The sequence below is a fragment of the Hakea prostrata genome, chromosome 5, assembly GCF_041222555.1.
Source record: "Hakea prostrata isolate BN-2017 chromosome 5, UWA_Hpros_2, whole genome shotgun sequence".
In the NCBI taxonomy this organism is placed as follows: Eukaryota; Viridiplantae; Streptophyta; class Magnoliopsida; order Proteales; family Proteaceae; genus Hakea; species Hakea prostrata.
Genome location: NC_142604.1, coordinates 55,544,545 through 55,562,474, shown reverse-complemented (window position 1 = coordinate 55,562,474; position 17,930 = coordinate 55,544,545). Strand labels below are relative to the sequence as shown.

The window sequence follows — 17,930 nt, the reverse complement described above, 5'->3', positions numbered from 1 at the left end:
TTTTCCTTTCCCCTTGCTCCTCTTTCTCCTCTTTCTTATATGGTGAAAATTTTCATGTTCTGTAAATATATTATCTGATATGCTTCAAGAAGGGATAAAAGTAGATTGTAGAGGGGAAACCAGACCAGTTAGCAGGGGTTGCAATCTGAGGGCATCACCTTTGATATGATTCTCATTGCCACATTATTGAGATTGATTGGCCCATATTGTTGTATGGTCTCTGGATTGCTGCACTTTGGCATCAAGCAAACATAAGTATCATTTACTTCATCTAGTAATGTGTCATGTTCAAAAAAATTCAAAGATTAAACTACAAGATCAAGGTTAGTCAAATCCCAAAATTTCTGATAAAATAGATACTAGCCCTAAACTACGTATATCCTTCTCTTGAAGATTATGCTATTAGACATATTTAATATATGGTGTCAAATGCTCCTATCGCTAGGTTTAATGGTGGTCAAATTATCTAACAAACAACAACAACAACAACAACAACAACAATAAGCCGCCCAACAAGGGGCGGGACTGCCCCCACGGAGGCCTCCTCCCCCCCCGGACGGCCCCCGTCGGAACCCACGCAAGGGAGGGGCCTCAAACTTACCAGGCACCCGGCCACCCAAACCAAAAAAAAAAAAATAGTGTTCCAATTTCTTTTAGGGAAGGATTATCATGAGTTAAAATGAAAGATAAATGAGTTTTCTTTTAAGTGTTGAATCAGTTGACCATACAATAATGTAAGACGCAAACATAAACAAGATAGACAACAAGAAGTCAAGATACTCTAAATCTAAATCGAAACTGATCTAAAAGTTAATCTAAGACTTCAAATCAAATGGGTTCTTCTACGAAATTCACTATAAAGTCTAATAAGGAAAGAAAATGAAAGAAATTAAAAAAAAAGACATTGACATGTCAAAACCTGGCCGAGAGGACAAAACCTTGTTTGATAAGAATAAGAATTTCTGAAAATATAAAAAAGGTTTTTCCAAGCATTATTTTGGCGGTGTAACGGTGTTGAAAGGATATGCATGGAACGATTAACTAAGATTATGAATATACTTGGTTACTATTTTGGTTTAGTTTTAATTCCAGTAACGCTTTGTCGCAATGACGGCAATTTCAATCCTCAAAACCTCGCTGTCACGGGAGTTTGCACAACTTACAGATCAAAACGAGGAAAAGGGGTCGAAAATCTGTTTGTTTCCAACCATCTTCAGCGACTAGTAAATTAAGGAAGGAATTATCAGAAAGGACGCGCTGAAGGAGGAAGACAAGAGGAAGCATGGAAGCTGATGTTTTGGTGCCAACCTCTCCATACCCAGAATGTAGCAGTTCTATTAGTTTTTAGCTTTCTCTTTCCGTCAATCCCGTCCTTTGTTGGGTTTAATCAGGTATGTACCCTTTTGGCTTCAATTGTCCCAAAACTCATTCTTTCCCTTCTTTGGGATTCTGGGTTAATTTTTTATGTTTGATTTTGTTTTGCTCCAGATCTGTTTCGTTTTCTATCGTTTTTTCGTTTTTTTGGATGAATTGCTTTTCTATCGTTATTTCTCTATCAGTGCTGAAAATGGGTAAGTGAAAAAAAATTGGGGTTTGGGGTTTTTGTGCTGCGTTGATAGGTGGAAGAAATCAGGAAGCATGCCCAAATGGGTAGCTGAAGATTTGAAGGATTGACTTTATTACTGATAGATAAAAAAAAATTTCCTGGTTTTCTTATTGTATGCAATTTTGGGTTTTCGTTTTTGTAGTTTATTTACTTTCTTCACACCTGGTAATGACCTTCATGGCTCGGAGAAGCATAAGAAAGGGTCAGCATATTAAGGGGCTGGCGTATATTTTCCTTCTATCGTATGTTATTTTGTCTCTGATGATTACAACTGCGACTGCGAAAGTGGTGTTGATGGGGAACAATGTTACTCTGTCGTTTGACGACCAGGAAGCCAATTTTGGTATGCTTAAGGATCTCTCTCAGACTTTTTGGTTTCAATTTGATTAAAAAGTTGTACTCTGTTCAGGCAATTTTCTTGCACAATCTTCTTACAGGAAATTAAGCTTAGAATGGTAGTGAATTTATGGAATTAGTGTCCAATTGATCAAATTTATAATGTACTTTTTCTCTCCTGGTCATGCAGCTCCGACGGTTAAAGAATCAGGAAAGTGTGGGAGCTTGTTTGTGGCTGAGCCCCAAAATGCTTGCTTGCCATTGACTAATAAAGTTGATAGAGGCAAAGGTGCAAATGCTTCATTTGTGTTGATTATTAGAGGTGGATGTACATTTGAGGATAAAGTTAGAAAGGCACAAGACGCTGGGTTTAAAGCAGCAATTATCTACAACAATGAAGATAGTGATGGTTTGATTGCAAGTAATGTGCAACCTTTCTTTCTCTATTGCTTACTGTTACAGTTTTGCTCCAAAATTGTTCTCTAAGCTTCAACTATTGTTGTACTAGTGGAATATTCCAGGGTTTAAATCTCTTGCAAGTGCCTTGCCATTTTCAACTGTTATTTTTTCCAGTTGTCTGACATTTAGGGAATGCTAGTAAATCAAGCGTACTGTATGGCTTCTGGGTTGGAGCTATATAATTGTCTTGATACAACTTGAAGTCAACTATGCATGGATTCAAAGGTGCCTTTGGAAATATGGGATGGTGCTGGTGCTAAACTAGCATTGAGGTCATTCCTGTAATGTATGTGTGTTTGTCACCTAAATATACTCCCATTAGCTTGAAGTCAACTATGCAAGGACTGAAGGATCCCTCTAGAAACATGGGATGGTTTTAAACTAGTTTTGAAGACGATACTGTAATGTATGTATGACCTATATATACTCCCATTATGAACAAATCAAATTTGATAAACAAATTTATTTTGGTTGGTTAGATGAAGAAATGGGACTCACTTGTTGTGATGCTTCCTGGACTGGAAATGCTTCCAACTTCATGAAAAAAGAACAACTGGAATGATTCTACATGAAATCGATAATTTTACAATATTTGTATAAAACGGGATGCAGAGTACCAGCAAGAGACTAAACAGAACCCCTTACTGAGGCACCTGTGTATTTGTGAAGGAACCATTGTATTTTATTCTTCTGTAGACTATTTCCACTATTATGTCATGTGATTTTCAGAGTATTCAAATTGTATTACATTGAAACTACACCCTTCTTAATCCATTATCCTGTAAAAATTGCAGTGGAAGGAAGTTCGGTAGGTGTCAAAATAGATGCCGTGTTTCTATCCAAAGCATCGGGGGAAGCACTCAAACAGTATGCTGGCGTTCCCAACATGGGACTCTGGATTCTGCCCACCTTTGAAAATTCAGCATGGTCAATCATGGTTGTCTCTTTTGTCTCTCTTCTATCTATGTCAATTGTACTGGCTACTTGTTTCTTCGTTCGCAGACGTTATGTGAGACGAGAACGGACTCATTCTAGTCGAGTTCGGGAGTTCCATGGTATGAGCAGTCGTCTAGTGAAAGCTATGCCTAGCCTGATATTCACATCAGTTTTAGAAGATAACTGTACTTCAATGACATGTGCCATATGCCTTGAGGACTATGTTGCTGGTGAGAAGATCAGAATATTACCATGCCGTCACAGTATGTAATCACTGAACTCAATATTACTGGACATTAGACTTTATTTTTCTGGTCAATGGGGAAGCCATGGTTCTTCTTTGCAAATCGTTTTGTATAAATTGGTTGTATACTTGTTCAACTCTTTGGACCATTGGATCGAAAACTTAACTTTGGGAAGCATTCTTACTTCTATTGGACAGCTCAAGATGCCCATATAGATGAAAGTAATAGATTGGAGATAAAGACTAATTGGTTTTTTTTTGGGGGGTGGGAGGGAGGGTTTGTGTATACATTGAAAACCTGACTATAATTTAATGTTTTGTTCTTATAATTATATTTTTTTTATGTTGAATCATTTGTCTGGCCTGAACTCTGCTGCTCTTTTTTTTTTTTTTTTTTTCGTATAATTAGTGTTCCTTGTTTGACCTTGTCCATTGAAACTAGAACAGCCATCATATAGGATTTTATTGTTCTTTTCTTGAGATCTGTAATTTGATTAGTCTTTGCCGTGCAGTGTAGATTTTTGAATTTTCATTTTGATGCAAACTCCACAATTCTATTTCTATAATTTAGACTTAAGATTGACGTTTCATTGTGCTTGTCATATCTGAATGAAGTTAACCATGTGCTTTTGGAAATTCTGCAGAGTTCCATGCTGCTTGTGTAGATTCTTGGCTCACTGCATGGCGGACATTTTGTCCTGTTTGCAAGCGTGATGCTAGGTCAAGCACTGGTGAGCCTCCAGCATCTGAGTGCACCCCATTACTTTCATCTAGGTCAGCCTCCTCTGTGGGATTGTCATCCTCCAGAGCATCATCAGTTGCGTCATCATCTGCCATACAAATAGCCCCAGCATCGTCGAGGTCCCCATCAGTATCTCATGTTCACTCCTTTTCTGGAACTCCTGTAAATCATTCTTTTAGGTCCTATGGCAATTCATCTGCCCTCACCCCAAGCAGAAGCTTAGCAGATCTCAGGAATGCATCTTCCCAAAGATCTCGTACTTCCTACCTGGTCTTGCCACACTCGATGGGCTACCCGCCAGTTTCTTCTCTTAGCTCAAGATATACGTGTCCTTATGCTCCAAGTCCTTCCAATGCTTCATCAAGTTATCTTGGGTCATCCAGTCAGCAGCCTAATGTGCTACATTGTAGTGAGTCAGCAGCAAGCTTCTCTCCATTTGCCTCTGCTCATTCTCTTCCGAGTAGTTGATCCAAAGCTTCAACCCAAAGTGGAAAATCTGAGTTTATTTGAAGATTGTTTATGAACAGAACTCGCAAATGTGCAAAGAAGATTATGCCTCCCAAGCCTCAACACAAAGTGGAAAACCGGAGTTTATTTGCAGAGCATTTATGAATGGAACTTGCAGATCTGCAAAGAAGATTGTGAAGTGAATGTTTCCTCAATCCTTTCACCTCTAATCACTACATGTATATTTTTTGGGTGAGATCAGTTGATGGCTCAAGGAAGGTTTCATCTTCAAGTGATGATTGGTACTCTTCTGATGCAGAACAGGCGTAGATTGTTATTGAAGATCACATTATTTTTCTGGCATTGTGCAGGCTTTCTTGTCATGAGCTGCTCTTCCTAGTTACACTATGGGTTTCAATTTTGACTGTTTCCCTTCTTTTTGGTCCACATTAAAAGTCTTTCAGTTATCCATAAAACCGATAATAGTTATCTCTTCTTTGAGGGATTTCTCAGTGTATGTTACTCCTTGAGAAATCTATGGAAGATGAGTTTTCTTGAAACTGCGTGGAGTTTTTCATTAGTCTCATAGATGAGAACTTTGTCAGCTTTGTCTAGGAAGGGATTTTAGTTGCTAGGGTTTATGAACTTTGTATTATGTAAGTAAAAATAAAAGAGAAAAGGTGAGGAAAAATAACAACAATGAAGATTGATATGTTTATGTAGCCCTGGGAGTTTGCTAGTTTGTATTAAACCGATGCTAGATTTTTGAATGGATGTTGTAGGGGCATTATCAGTAGCAGCTCCAAAATTAAGGACTTCTGGATAAATGCAACTGTGCATGCAGAAGCCAGAGCTTCATACCCCATTTAGGAGAAACCGAAACCATGTAAAACATCATGAAGATGTGCTTCCAGAACCTTTGAGCCTAAGGTACAGAAGGGGAGACATACGCAGCAACTGACATACCTGGAGATTGAATTTGGTCGAATAGCATAATCATAGATTTGTACCTAATTATACTCAGATGGATTTAGTTCACACAAATCCAAACAATTTCAAGACATTCTTTTATAGCATGAGTTCTCTTAAATGGATATAAATGTGAATGTAAAATTCTAACTGTTGGTCGATGTCTTCAGTGTTATACTGATGCTGATCTGGCTTACAGAGATGTCATATAAGGCAGGTCAAGGGGTGAAAGTAATACGTATTAGGTGCAAAATTTCGGAACATCCATTTCTATGCACACCCCACACCTTTTCAACACTCAGATTTCTAGTGGATTAGATGTGGCATGTTTCCAGGCTTGCGGCCTTTCCCTGTGCTTTGTGGAGAGACCATTCTTCACCTTGATCCTGCAATCAATAAGTTATAATGGAGCAACCAGCAACCTTACTGTTACATCGAGGTCTTTTGTGCATCATTCGATCAAGAACACCATACTAGCATGTTATATGTTATGGCAGGAACTTGATATCTGGGAAGTTCAGTCAACCATCTTCATGTGCAAGTACAATCCATGAAGCAACCAGTAAATTCTCTCATGGTCGACCAAGGAATCAACCCCTGAAAAAAATTTATGGATACAACCACCTATTTGAATGCAACTCTCTCCTGCCATCTTCTTAATTCCGCTAACCCTCATCGTCCTCCTGATATCTGATGCTTCCTTCCACAGCCCTACTTCTGCATAGAGGTTCGCAACTATCACAAAATTCCCACTTCTCCTGGGTTCCAACTTAAGTAACTTGTTTCTAACCTTCTCCAGAATCCCAGTACTACCACTGGGGTCATGGCTGCTGCAAGCACTGAGCAATGTCCTCCATACAACAGGATCAGGATCAACAGGCATCTGCAGAATAAACTTATAAGCCTCTGTAAGATGACCTGCACGGGCTAAAATATCGACCATGGCACCATAATGTGTCATCTTTGGTTCAATGCCATGCACATGTTTCATGTCATGAAAGAACCTCAATCCATCATCCACTAAACCTGCATGGCTACACGCACAGAGGACCCCAAGGAAAGTCACATAATTAGGCTTAATTGGTCGCTTACTCATCTCAAGAAAAAGATCAAGGGCTTCCTTTGCCAAACCATGATGAGCCAACCCCGAGATCATGGCACTCCATGTCCACACGTTTCTGTCGAGCATTCTCTCGAACATTAGGCCGGCGTAACTTACATTACCACACTTAGCATACATGTCAACAAGAGCTGTACCCAGTCGACAATTTATTAACAACCCAGTTTCTATGGCTTGACAATGTGCCCACTTCCCCAAGTTCAGGTTCCCAAGCTCAGCACAAGCAGAGAGCAAGACAACCATGGAAGCCTCATCTGGTATAATCCCATTAAGTCTCATCTCGGCAAAAAGACCAATAGAATCATCAAATTGGGATCTTTCAACATATGCGCAGATAATGGCATTCCAAGAGACGACTGTTCTCACAAGCATTCTATCAAACACATAACGTGCATTCGAAATCTCATGACAACAACCATAAAAATGAATTAACGAGTTTTGAACATAGACATCCGAATCAACTCCATTCTTGATTACCTCTGCTTGTATTTGCCTCCCCTCGGAAAGAGCCGAGAGACGAGCGCACGCCTTAAGAAGAAAGGGGAAGGTGAGTTTATTGGGTCTTCCTCCTCGCCTCCGCATATCGAGGAAAACTGCAATAGCTTCTCTGGGACAATCTTTTCCGACATAACCCCTAATAACATGGTTCCAGCACGAAGATGGGATAGTATCAGGGGAATGAAAGAGAAGTGATCGTGCGTAATCTAGGCTTCCTGATGGCGACAGCGAAGAAAATCGCAGGATTTCACTGATAAGAAACCCATCGGAGAGAAACCCACTGGTGCAGAGATGAGCGTGAATCTGGGCTAGCTCTTGCATGCAAGAACAAGCCTTGAGGAGGGATTGACATTGGTGATTGACGGAAGAGAATGAAAATTTTCCTATGGAGTACCTTGGCGGGCAACACAGATAAGTCGTTGGGCTAAAAAACCTAACGAACATGGATTCAAAATTTTTGGAAGGATTGGGGTTGCATCGTCACCATAACAATTCAATAGGGATTCCAGGATCAGAACATCTCAGCCTCTCCTTTCCCTTTGTAAAAGACCATTTGCCCTTCTATAATACTTCCCCGCCTAGCACGCAGATCCTCTGCATTTGGACAGGGTGTGCGTATGGACATTCATCCAGATGATGGTATCTGGGTGGGTGCAGCTGTACCTCGGACAGGGTATTGTCCGAGCAAACGCACACCCTGCCTAGACACAGAGGATCTAGATCATCCTCTCGCATAAGGTCTTGCGCTATTTTTAACTCTCATAAACTGACTCAATGAGTATCTAACTTCAAGGCTAAGATTTGGCTCAGTTGACGAAGACTAACACCTCATAATATAAGAGTAAGATCAGTTGAAATATTTTTGAAATCAAGGGCAAAACCATGTGTTATGTTTACAACTTAGCTACCCCTCTGGAGATACAGTTGAAATGCGTAAAACCTAACCAAACCCATGTGTTATGTTTACAACTTAGCTACCCCTCTGGAGATACAGTTGAAATGCGTAAAACCTAACCTAGATGAACCTCAATTTCTTTTAAAGGGTGGGGATGCAAAGATGGTGAAAGTTTGGTTCAAGATGATCTATTTGGGCCAATGCAGGGTTGGTTGGTAAAGATTCATACTTCTCAGTGGAGAGGTCTTGGGCTTGACCCTTGCGGACGACATTTCACTTCCAGTATTAAAAAAAGCACCAATACCCCAAATAAAAAAAGATGATTCATCTGGATATGAGAGAATACATTTATTTATTATTATTATTATTCATTTACAAGGTCAAAATTGTAAGTAAGAGCTTAAAATATTTTCAAAGCCAAATGTTGTTCTTCAACATAGAGAATAGCTTCAAGACTACCAATGAAGCAAATCATACGTACATTGATTCTTAAGAATCACTTAATATTGGAGTGATGTAAACCAATATAAAAGAAAACAAGTTACAAGACTAGTTGATAATGATCGACACTTCTTAGTGAAGAGGTCAAGGGTTCGACACTTCCTGTGGCCTATGCAATAATCCCGGTCCCTCAATCACCGATACATGTCCTGCTGGCGAGTCTTGGTTTCTACTAGCTAGCGCTACATGTGGCACTAATTATGCTTAATCCTCACTAAGGAAGCACAGAGCATCGTCCAGTGTAAAGGGTCAACTGCAAGTGTAGCAAGTGCCTATGGAATCCACAATCTCCGTTGGTTTTCTCTTCTCCCAAACCCTCAGCCCCACTCTAGCAATAAAAAATACGCTTTATGATGAGTGGAGGCATAAAATAGGGTTTTTAAACCCATTTTTCGAAAACTGCCCTTAACTAGGCATGGGCGGTTGAATCAATGCTGCTAACCAGCCCTTGCTTGACCCCTCAACCAGGTCTGATTCTGATGAATTTTTATTTGAAAGAAAGGTCTTTCAAAGACCTACGTTTAGATATATTTACCTTGTCGTTTGGATTCTCCTTCATCGGTTTTCGGACGTGCCAAAATCTCTTTTTAATGCCTTTATGATTGACTTTCTCTCTCCTCTTAAACTCTAGGAGAGTGGTAGAATCATCATTAGGATCCACTACCATGGGGTCCATTTCTGAACCTTCGGGCTCAACTTGAATGAACCACAATTGTCTCCTATTCGAGTTCCGGGTTTGCGGTCCTAAAACCATGGGTTAAAGGGTTAAAATCCAGAGGATTTCACACAGTAGGTGTCTAGATTGCATCTATTAGTAACCCTAATGAGTACTACTATCCATTAGGCATGGGTATTGAAGCTAAGTGACTCGTGATTGACAGTCGCTGAGTCCTGTTGTCATTCAGAATGATGTGTGATTTCGTGAAGAAGCCAAGAGGGCATCTGCCTATGCATATGTGGACAACCATAAGGTTACGAGATGTTAGTACAGCATGATGTGTGATTTTCATGGAAAACAACATCCCTATGTGAGAAGATACTAGAACCAAAAGGGCACTAGGCATGAGGGAATGCATCTGAATCACATGTAGCATGAGACATATATGACTTTGCATTGGGTTAGATTTATCCTTAACACGTGCCAATACAATACTTACACCAAATGGTGTTGGTGAGAGAGTAGAGAACTAATCCTTGACCCACAGTATGATGTGACTTAATCCCATTGCCACATATTCCCAATAGAGGTAACTAATCCTTAAGGGAGAGTGACAAGACCTCTCAGAGGAGGCTAGTATTATAACTTAATGCATGTCTACCATAGAGACTACACTTGTTAGAATTTACAAACATATTTGCATAATTCATTTATTATCTCAATATATTTATATTGCATATTGATGTGTGTGATGGATGCACGATGTCTGTTTATGTTGACATCATTGAGTTCTATAGAACTCACTCTACTATATATATTCTTCTTAGATTATGTTGCAAGTTATGAGGACACCATTTACCTGGAGAGTTCGCCGCCAGTAGAGTCCTATGAAGAACTGGCAAGAGAGGACATTGAGGTGAACAGAGAGTCATGTCATTGTTCGGACTGCTCCTATGGAGTCCAGTCATTTTGAAACTCTGGGGAGATTTTATGAAGACATTGTTGCCTTGATTTCATTATTATACATTATTTATCGTATTGTTAGGCAACACTGTTGAATACTCTACACCTTTCTTAATACCATTTAGACTTCCACTGTTAATCATTTTCATTCTTTTAAACTCTAATTATGACTTGGATTAACTTTGTTTAACACTTTGGATGACTGTAATAACTTTGATATTTGATACATTTTTAGCCATTTGCTATTGGATTATATTATAGTGTTACGTGGCTATGGATAGGCTATGAACTAAATCTTGTAGTATATCAAACCCCACAAATATTTGGATAAGTTTGAATGAGGCTGGGTAGGGTGTGACATCCATAACATAATCGCACTAGCTCTCTTGGGTTCTAGACCTACAATACAATCAAGTTAGGGTCGAGTGAGGGATATCACACTTATTATCTTGTAATAGCTGCTATCAATCTCAACTGCCTTAATTTTATTTGTTACTACAAATTCAATGGACCAAATTACCCTCATTGGTACTAAAGCATTAAAATGCATTTGAAAGTAGAATCTCTTTATGAAATGTTAGACCACCCTATTACCGAAAGACTTTACAAGAAATGATGCTAAGGACTGTAGAGCATATTGTGCTCTCTGGAGTCAAAGAAACTCATCTCCGTATCAGGCACCACACATGCTAAATCTGATAACACATTTGGATAATCTCTTTGTTAGAACTTCTACGATTTTCCCCAAAACCCTAATCAATTAAAAATCATACAAGAACTAAAATACACTATGATATTTAGAAAGTATCGGGCATTACCTTACACCAAACGTATGTTAAAGAAAATTAATCCAAACCTTGAATGTCAAATCTGCAGAGTGACAAAATCTTCTCCAATCTTCTCGTCTTTTCTATTGTACATTTTTTTTGTGAAGAGAGAAGAAAACAAAAGAACTTAAGGGATTGGAAAGACCCCATCATAGCTATTTATAATAGCAATCCTAACCCCTAGTCCAATTCCACAATTGACCGGTTTGGCCTATCTCAAACCTAATGGAAGTGTATCAGCCCGATAAATTGAGACCCCCATCAATTATTAATCCCAATAATTAATCCAAGCCCATATATTGCTTAGGATAAACTTTACAATCTCTCACTTAGGCTAGTAAACTCGTTAACGTGTTTTTAGTAAGTTCTTTTTCAAATGAAATTGAGTCCAGAGTCTCCCAACTCTCAGAATGTTGACCCTTCAAGAAATAAAAAAAAAAATGTTGACTTCAAAAGGAGATTCATCATTACATGCTGCTAAATCCAAAAATACGTGTTTTATGTCCTATATGCTAAATAAACGATGAAAGAAATATTGTATTTTGTAAAGAGTTCTTGGTGAAATATTTTTTAAAGAGTTGAAATGTATGGTAAGAGTCCAAAGTCTTCAATACTGGATACAACAAATTAGAATAAAATGTTGACCTTAGACATGAACTTCAATACTAATGGTATAATCATGTACCTCATTTGTTTCTGTTCATATATGACAATGTTACTACCATACATTCTCCCAACCTTTTGGCAGGTATAAAAGTTATCAAAATAAGCAGTTCAGTTCTGTCTTGCTGACCTCCAAAAAAATCATAAGCCCTCTTGTGTTTCTGAATAGCTACCATAAGAACAATTCTGTGATAACAATATGTGATTTCAACTCTTGTGGACTACTTTTCCTTTGTATCTCACCGAGGGTGAAGCTCTGTAATAGATGCACCATTGATAGACATTGGTTTGGGCTTAGATGTGGATGAACTTGAGTAATTCAGTGATGAAGAGTTTTCAAGGTCATTTCTGTCATAACCAAAATGGGCAGGTGATGCTGGTATTTGGAGAGTGAGAGATGAGCTGCTGAACATGAGATTAACTGATGCCATGGTAGGTCTGTCAGCTACTTCTTCTTGAACACATAACAGTCCAATGTGAATGCACCGCATTACTTCTCTTATTGAACAATTCCCTCTCAAAGTTGCATCTATAAACTCCAAGGCCGTGTTCTCCTTCCAATGTCTCCATGCCTAAAAGAATTTATCAACATAAGCAAATAAAGAAATAGGTTTTCTTTCTGAAAAGCAAAAAAAAATTGCATAATATGCAGGCCAATTCTGATCGGCATCACAATTCCATTTTTAGAATCCCTGTCTTTATACCTTGAGAGGGGGACTTTAAGTCACTCAACTATTGCTATGCATTTTCTTTTACACCCTGGTGTCTCAAAACTCTTAGACTTCAAAATCACTGTGGGAAGTCTATTGCCACCTCTGGTGCACTTTCAGCTTCCCTGACTGAACTCCTTATGAAGTAACTATTTTACATCTACAGTTCATACTCACATAGCAAAGAAGGTCCTCATTGTGCTCTTGACTGAGACTCTTCCTTCCACTCACAATTTCCAGAAGTAAGACACCAAAACTATAGACATCTGACTTAACTGAGAAGAACCCATGTAATGCATACTCTGGAGCCATATATCCACTGCATTGCATCTCAATCCGTTAGTTATAACAGTAAAAGGAATTTTTTATTTTTTATTTCATGGTCAATGAAATGGGATATTCGACAAAAATGAAATACAAACCTACTACTCTATTAACACAGAACTAAATAAAATGCAACATGATAAACTTCAAAAAATTTGAGCCTAGGGGAGTGCAAGAATGTCTACAAATAAAAAAGAAGAAGAAGAAGAAGAAACACCTATTTACCTCCATCAAAGATATCTAAAGAATGTTTGGCCAATGTGTAGTTTATCTCATAAATTCTAGAGTGATGATTAAGATCAATAATAGGATCATGAAATTTACACTTACTATGTTCCGACAATCCTATTCGTATTTTGAGTTTGGTCGATGACAAAAAGCTTTGCCATACCAAAATCTGAAATTTTTGGGTTCATTTCCTCATCTAACAAAACATTGCTGGCTTTGAGATCTCGATGTATAATCCTAAGTTGAGAATCTTCATGAAGATAGAGAAGCCCTCGAGCAATGCCGCATATGATTTTATAACGCTTTTCCCAGTTCAGTAGGGTGCATTTGATTGGATCTACATGTTCATGCAGAAAAAGATCAAATTAGGATTCAGGTATGAATGCAGTTTCCAAATACTCATAACAGTTCCATATGCAGTTTCTAAAATAATCATGACAACCACATATTCGGTTTACGAATCATTAAATTGAATTGGTTCTCATAATGAAGCTTTGTACATAAAATAACGGATGTAGAGATATATTTGAAAAGGAAATATGAAAGGTTCCACATTGGTTATCTTTTGTAAAATCAGAGGTACTCTTCTCCAGCCAGACATCTTATCAGCATACTACTTTGCATCAGATAAAAGGGATAATACTTTTAATCTTTCTGCAGCCAATAATCTTGAGAAAATAGAAAGAAATACAATTGAAAAGAGAAGCAGAAACAGCGTCTAACCAAATATGAAGTGATCGAGGCTTGTATTTGGCAAGAACTCATAGATCAGAAGCTTTTCTTTTCCTTGTAAGCTGAAGCCAAGGAGCCTAACGAGATTCCTATGCTGCAACTTGGCCACTAAGACCACTTCATTCTTAAATTCTTTTTCACCTTGTGTAGAATTTCCAGAAAGCCTCTTCACAGCAATTTCTTGTCCACTCAAAAGCTTACCCTGTACTCCATTTCTATTAGGGGATACTAGCAAAAGTGTATACTCGTATGGATGATCTACAACCATCTTCAAAAATTGATATGCAACTTTAAACTGTAAATGTAAAAAAATTCTTGTAGACTTTGTATCACAATTTTGTATCATTACCTTGTAAACGGGACCAAATCCACCTTGTCCAAGCTTATTCAAGTCAGAAAAATCGGCTGTGGCAGCTCGTATTGTTTCGAAGTCAAACTGGAAGGACTGCACCATGCTAACATCACCTAGACCTTAAATGGATCCCCCACACACCACCACCGAAAGGAAAAAAAAAAAAAAAAAAAATCAATATTTGCCAAATATAATGCAGAAATGAGGATGCTAAAATGGATGAGCGGCAAAACTAAGAAGATATGGTAAATGATCAACATATTAGTGCCGGTCTGAGAATAACTACGAGAAAACCCATTAAGGTGGCACAGCCACATTCAACACAGGCTTTTAAGTGCCCCTATACAAAGAACTGATTTAATCTAGAATGAAGGAATTAGAAGAACTAGTGATAAACCTAAGATAACATTAGGAGACATGGTCAAAAAGGGTATGCATAGCTTAAGCCTTGTATCTCATTTCTAGTATGGCTTCAAATAGGGCAAAAGACTTGTGTAACCAACTCCATTTAGTTGGGATTAGCAAAGGATAGTAGTTAGCCAAAGCTCAATCAAATGTTTCACCAGAGCTACTTTCAATTGGTATTTTTAATGCTTTCCCTACACATCTCCATCTGGTTCTTCCCACTGTCACCATGATCTAATGAAATTAATCCACTTTTAAGGTTTTTAGCTTCAAAAAAATGTCCTTGAAGATATGGAAACCAATATAAAATATAGAAGACAATAAATATCTAAAACATAGTTGCTCACCATCATCTTCACTCTTTAGCTTCCTCCTAAAACATAGTTGCTCACCATCATCTTCACTCTTTAGCTTCCTCTTCTTACAACAACATACATAAGAGACAACAACTATAACCGCTGGAACTACAGTACTAATAATAACAATGGTGGATGTACTTATCCCTTTCCCTGCAAACACAGAAGTTGTTCTTGAAATTGGTAGTTAGGGATGCTACTCATGGCCCATCAATGGTAATCTAAGAGAGAAAATCAGAGAGAGAAGAGTGAAAGAGAACGATAGCCTTTACCTTGTGTCGTATTGGTGCCCCCAGCATCAACAGCCGGCGGAGAAGCTTGTATTGAGGACGGCGGAGGCGGAGACAATAAGGCAAAGAAGGAATAAGAATCATACCTTAAGAAGCAGCTAACTGTATAAACATTCCCCCCCGATCTCCAATTACAACAACTTGGAATGTCTGCAATTATGTTTCGCAGGCAACCGTAGCAGTCACTGCTCGACAAGTCGCTCGTGCACTGCAACATCCCATATATAGATTGAAAAACGTTGACAGAGCTGTTCCTTCCAGTTGCGAATCTTGAAGGGCTTTCAGCAGCAGTATTCGACAAATAATCCATTAATCCTCCAACCTTCTCGTTAAAGAGAGTCACATCTGTGACATTATCCAATGTGTAGTAGTACATTATGGGGCTTTGGCCGTCGATTTTGCCGAAAAAGTCCGAGTCCGAGAAGCGCAAGACACAACCCCAATAACGTATCGATCCTTGTTTTCGATTAGGACAACGTCGAACGATTTCAGTTGCAGAAGTGTTGACACAGCTCCGGCACTCATCTTGTGTGGAATCTCCTCTGCACTGGAAGAGACCATACACAAGGTTGGGAGCATTGCCGGAAATGGTGGTGTTGAAACGAGTTAAGGGAGTGTTTGAGTACAGAGAAGCGAAGGTTTGGTTGAGATTAGTTTCGAATTGGCTGCCGGAAGTATAGTTGTCGGAATTGTAACACGACCAGATTGAAGGATCCTCGGCTACCGAGATTGAAGGGATCTGAAGCAACAAAGCAAGAATTGCAGAGAAGATAATGGTGGAGTTGGCATTTGATGCCAGAACACGACGCATGGTTAGATGAGGAGGAGAGAGACTTTGAAGAGTAGAGAACGGAAATGACACTTTAAAAAAGGAAACTGGTAAATAAGTCAAACACTCCTCTTGTTGACCGTCAATAGTCAACGCGTTAGCGTGTTTTTCATTATTTTTTTTTTCAAATGAAATTGCTTGGTAAAATGGACCACCTTTTTCTTTTCTTTTCATTTTTTTTTATTTATTTAAAGAGATTTTATTGAGCCGAAAAAGAAAGGAAACAAAGATCTTTCAACCAAAGTTGCGCTCTTAGCGGACATAGCCCTCCCAGCTAAGTTATCGACTATTAAGTTTATCAATCTAGGAATATGCTCAAAAACACAAGACTCAAATCTAGCCTTGACAATAAGAACAACAAGATTTTTGTATGAATTTCAATTTTGATAGTTAAGTAATCAATGGTCAAAATTGAAATCTCAATCGAAATCTCACATCAATCAGTCATGTATCTCATAGGACTTTCCTATGCATTTAAGACTAAAGTTCAATTCTGCCAAGTGTCTTGAGTTACTTAGACTTTCAAAATGTTGACCCTTAAGAAAAAAGACCGTTGACTTTGAACATGAAACTTTATTCTTCTATTTCCTTGAATAAGGGTGAATTATATTAGGTCTTAAATTAATTTTTCTAGAGGTAGTAAGGAAATCTATACAATAAAGAGAGTACTATTTTGCTCCTTGAGCCAAAAAATAAGAAGATGATTATAACAAAACTGTAAATATCCTCTCCGACACAGATGGATCCAATCTTGGCAATGCTCTTGGCCTTGAAGTGCTGAGACAACTGATCTACAATTTGAGTTGACTTGAAGTCGAAGCAAGTTAGTTAATTTGGATAAAAACAATGTATCTCTGATTGATTTTAGCTCTAGACAAGTTGCTGAACAGCCTGAACTACTTTTAGACGCAACAACTTTTGTTGTTACTAGCATTCCCATCAATGCAGGGTTGGTAGAGTGGTAAGATCCATACTTCTCAGTGGAGAAGTCATGGTTTCGACCTTTGCGAATGACAAAGGTCCTTTTGAAAATATAATCGAGGTGCGTGAAAGCTGGCTTGGATGAACCTCTGACAAAAAAAAAATACTAAATAAAATAAATTAGATCAAAATAAGCAAGAATATTGCAAAAACAAATTTCATTCATTAATTTGGGTTAGATATTTCAAATGGTGGGCCACCTAAAACAAATGGTCAGTAATGTCATACAAGTAGATTCCAAAACCACAAGTTCCATGTCCTATTTGCTAGTGCTACTATATTTTGTAAAGAGTTTTTGGTGAAATATTTTCTAAAGAGTTGAAAAATGCATGGTAAGAGTGAGTCTTCAGTACTAGATAGAACAAATTAGATTAAAATATTGACCTTGGACATGAATTTCAATACTTAGATACAATAAATTAGAGTAAAATCAGGTAGAGTAATCCAACAACAAATTTCATCCATTAATTTGGAGTAGATATTTATTTGTTGAAAAATAATTGGGTAGATATTTCAAATGGTGGGGCGTAAAAATCATGAGTCATGCGTAAATCATGAGTCATGCGTGTCATACAAATAGAGATTTTTTTTTTTTTTTGTCTGAGATTCATCCTGGCCAGTATTCGCGCACCTCGATTACAAATAGAGATTTGGATTTATGACATGTTGCTAATTCCAAAAACATGAATTCTGTGTCTTGATAGTAAACAATGAATATATATATATATATATATATATTCATATATTCTATTCTTAATATATAATTAAAAGAAGGACCAATGCTATCCAAAAGAAATTACTATTTAAAAATAATTAAAAAATAATAAGGGGGGGGGTTTTTACATCATATAGAAATAGT

General features: G+C 38.0%; 3 protein-coding genes across 4 annotated transcripts; 1 reads left to right on the top strand and 2 right to left on the bottom strand.

Annotated features, from left to right (window-relative positions):
• Positions 1–978: 978 nt before the first annotated feature.
• LOC149016672 (receptor homology region, transmembrane domain- and RING domain-containing protein 2-like) lies at positions 979–5,699 on the top strand. Its single transcript, XM_089154745.1, has 5 exons — positions 979–1,391; positions 1,749–1,949; positions 2,133–2,363; positions 3,196–3,600; positions 4,226–5,699. Exons 2-5 carry the CDS (start codon positions 1,775–1,777, stop codon positions 4,789–4,791), a joined length of 1,377 nt encoding a protein of 458 aa, XP_089010871.1. The 5' UTR covers positions 979–1,391; positions 1,749–1,774; the 3' UTR covers positions 4,792–5,699.
• A 35-nt stretch (positions 5,700–5,734) lies between these two features.
• On the bottom strand, positions 5,735–7,867 carry LOC149016671 (Pentatricopeptide repeat (PPR) superfamily protein). The gene has a single exon (XM_089154744.1). It carries the CDS (start codon positions 7,799–7,801, stop codon positions 6,257–6,259), a length of 1,545 nt encoding a protein of 514 aa, XP_089010870.1. The 5' UTR covers positions 7,802–7,867; the 3' UTR covers positions 5,735–6,256.
• Positions 7,868–11,702: 3,835 nt separating this feature from the next.
• LOC149016670 (cysteine-rich receptor-like protein kinase 25) lies at positions 11,703–16,085 on the bottom strand. Of its 2 annotated transcripts, XM_089154743.1 has the most exons (7): positions 15,244–16,085; positions 14,963–15,124; positions 14,208–14,329; positions 13,850–14,060; positions 13,229–13,463; positions 12,752–12,893; positions 11,703–12,436 (listed from the first exon to the last, which is right to left on the bottom strand). In XM_089154743.1, the coding sequence occupies exons 1-7, from the start codon at positions 16,070–16,072 to the stop codon at positions 12,104–12,106; spliced, it is 2,034 nt and encodes a 677-aa protein (XP_089010869.1). In that variant the 5' UTR covers positions 16,073–16,085; the 3' UTR covers positions 11,703–12,103. The 2 variants fall into 2 exon arrangements, with proteins under 2 accessions (XP_089010869.1, XP_089010868.1); XM_089154742.1 differs by having other exon boundaries at positions 13,850–14,329.
• Positions 16,086–17,930: the final 1,845 nt, after the last annotated feature.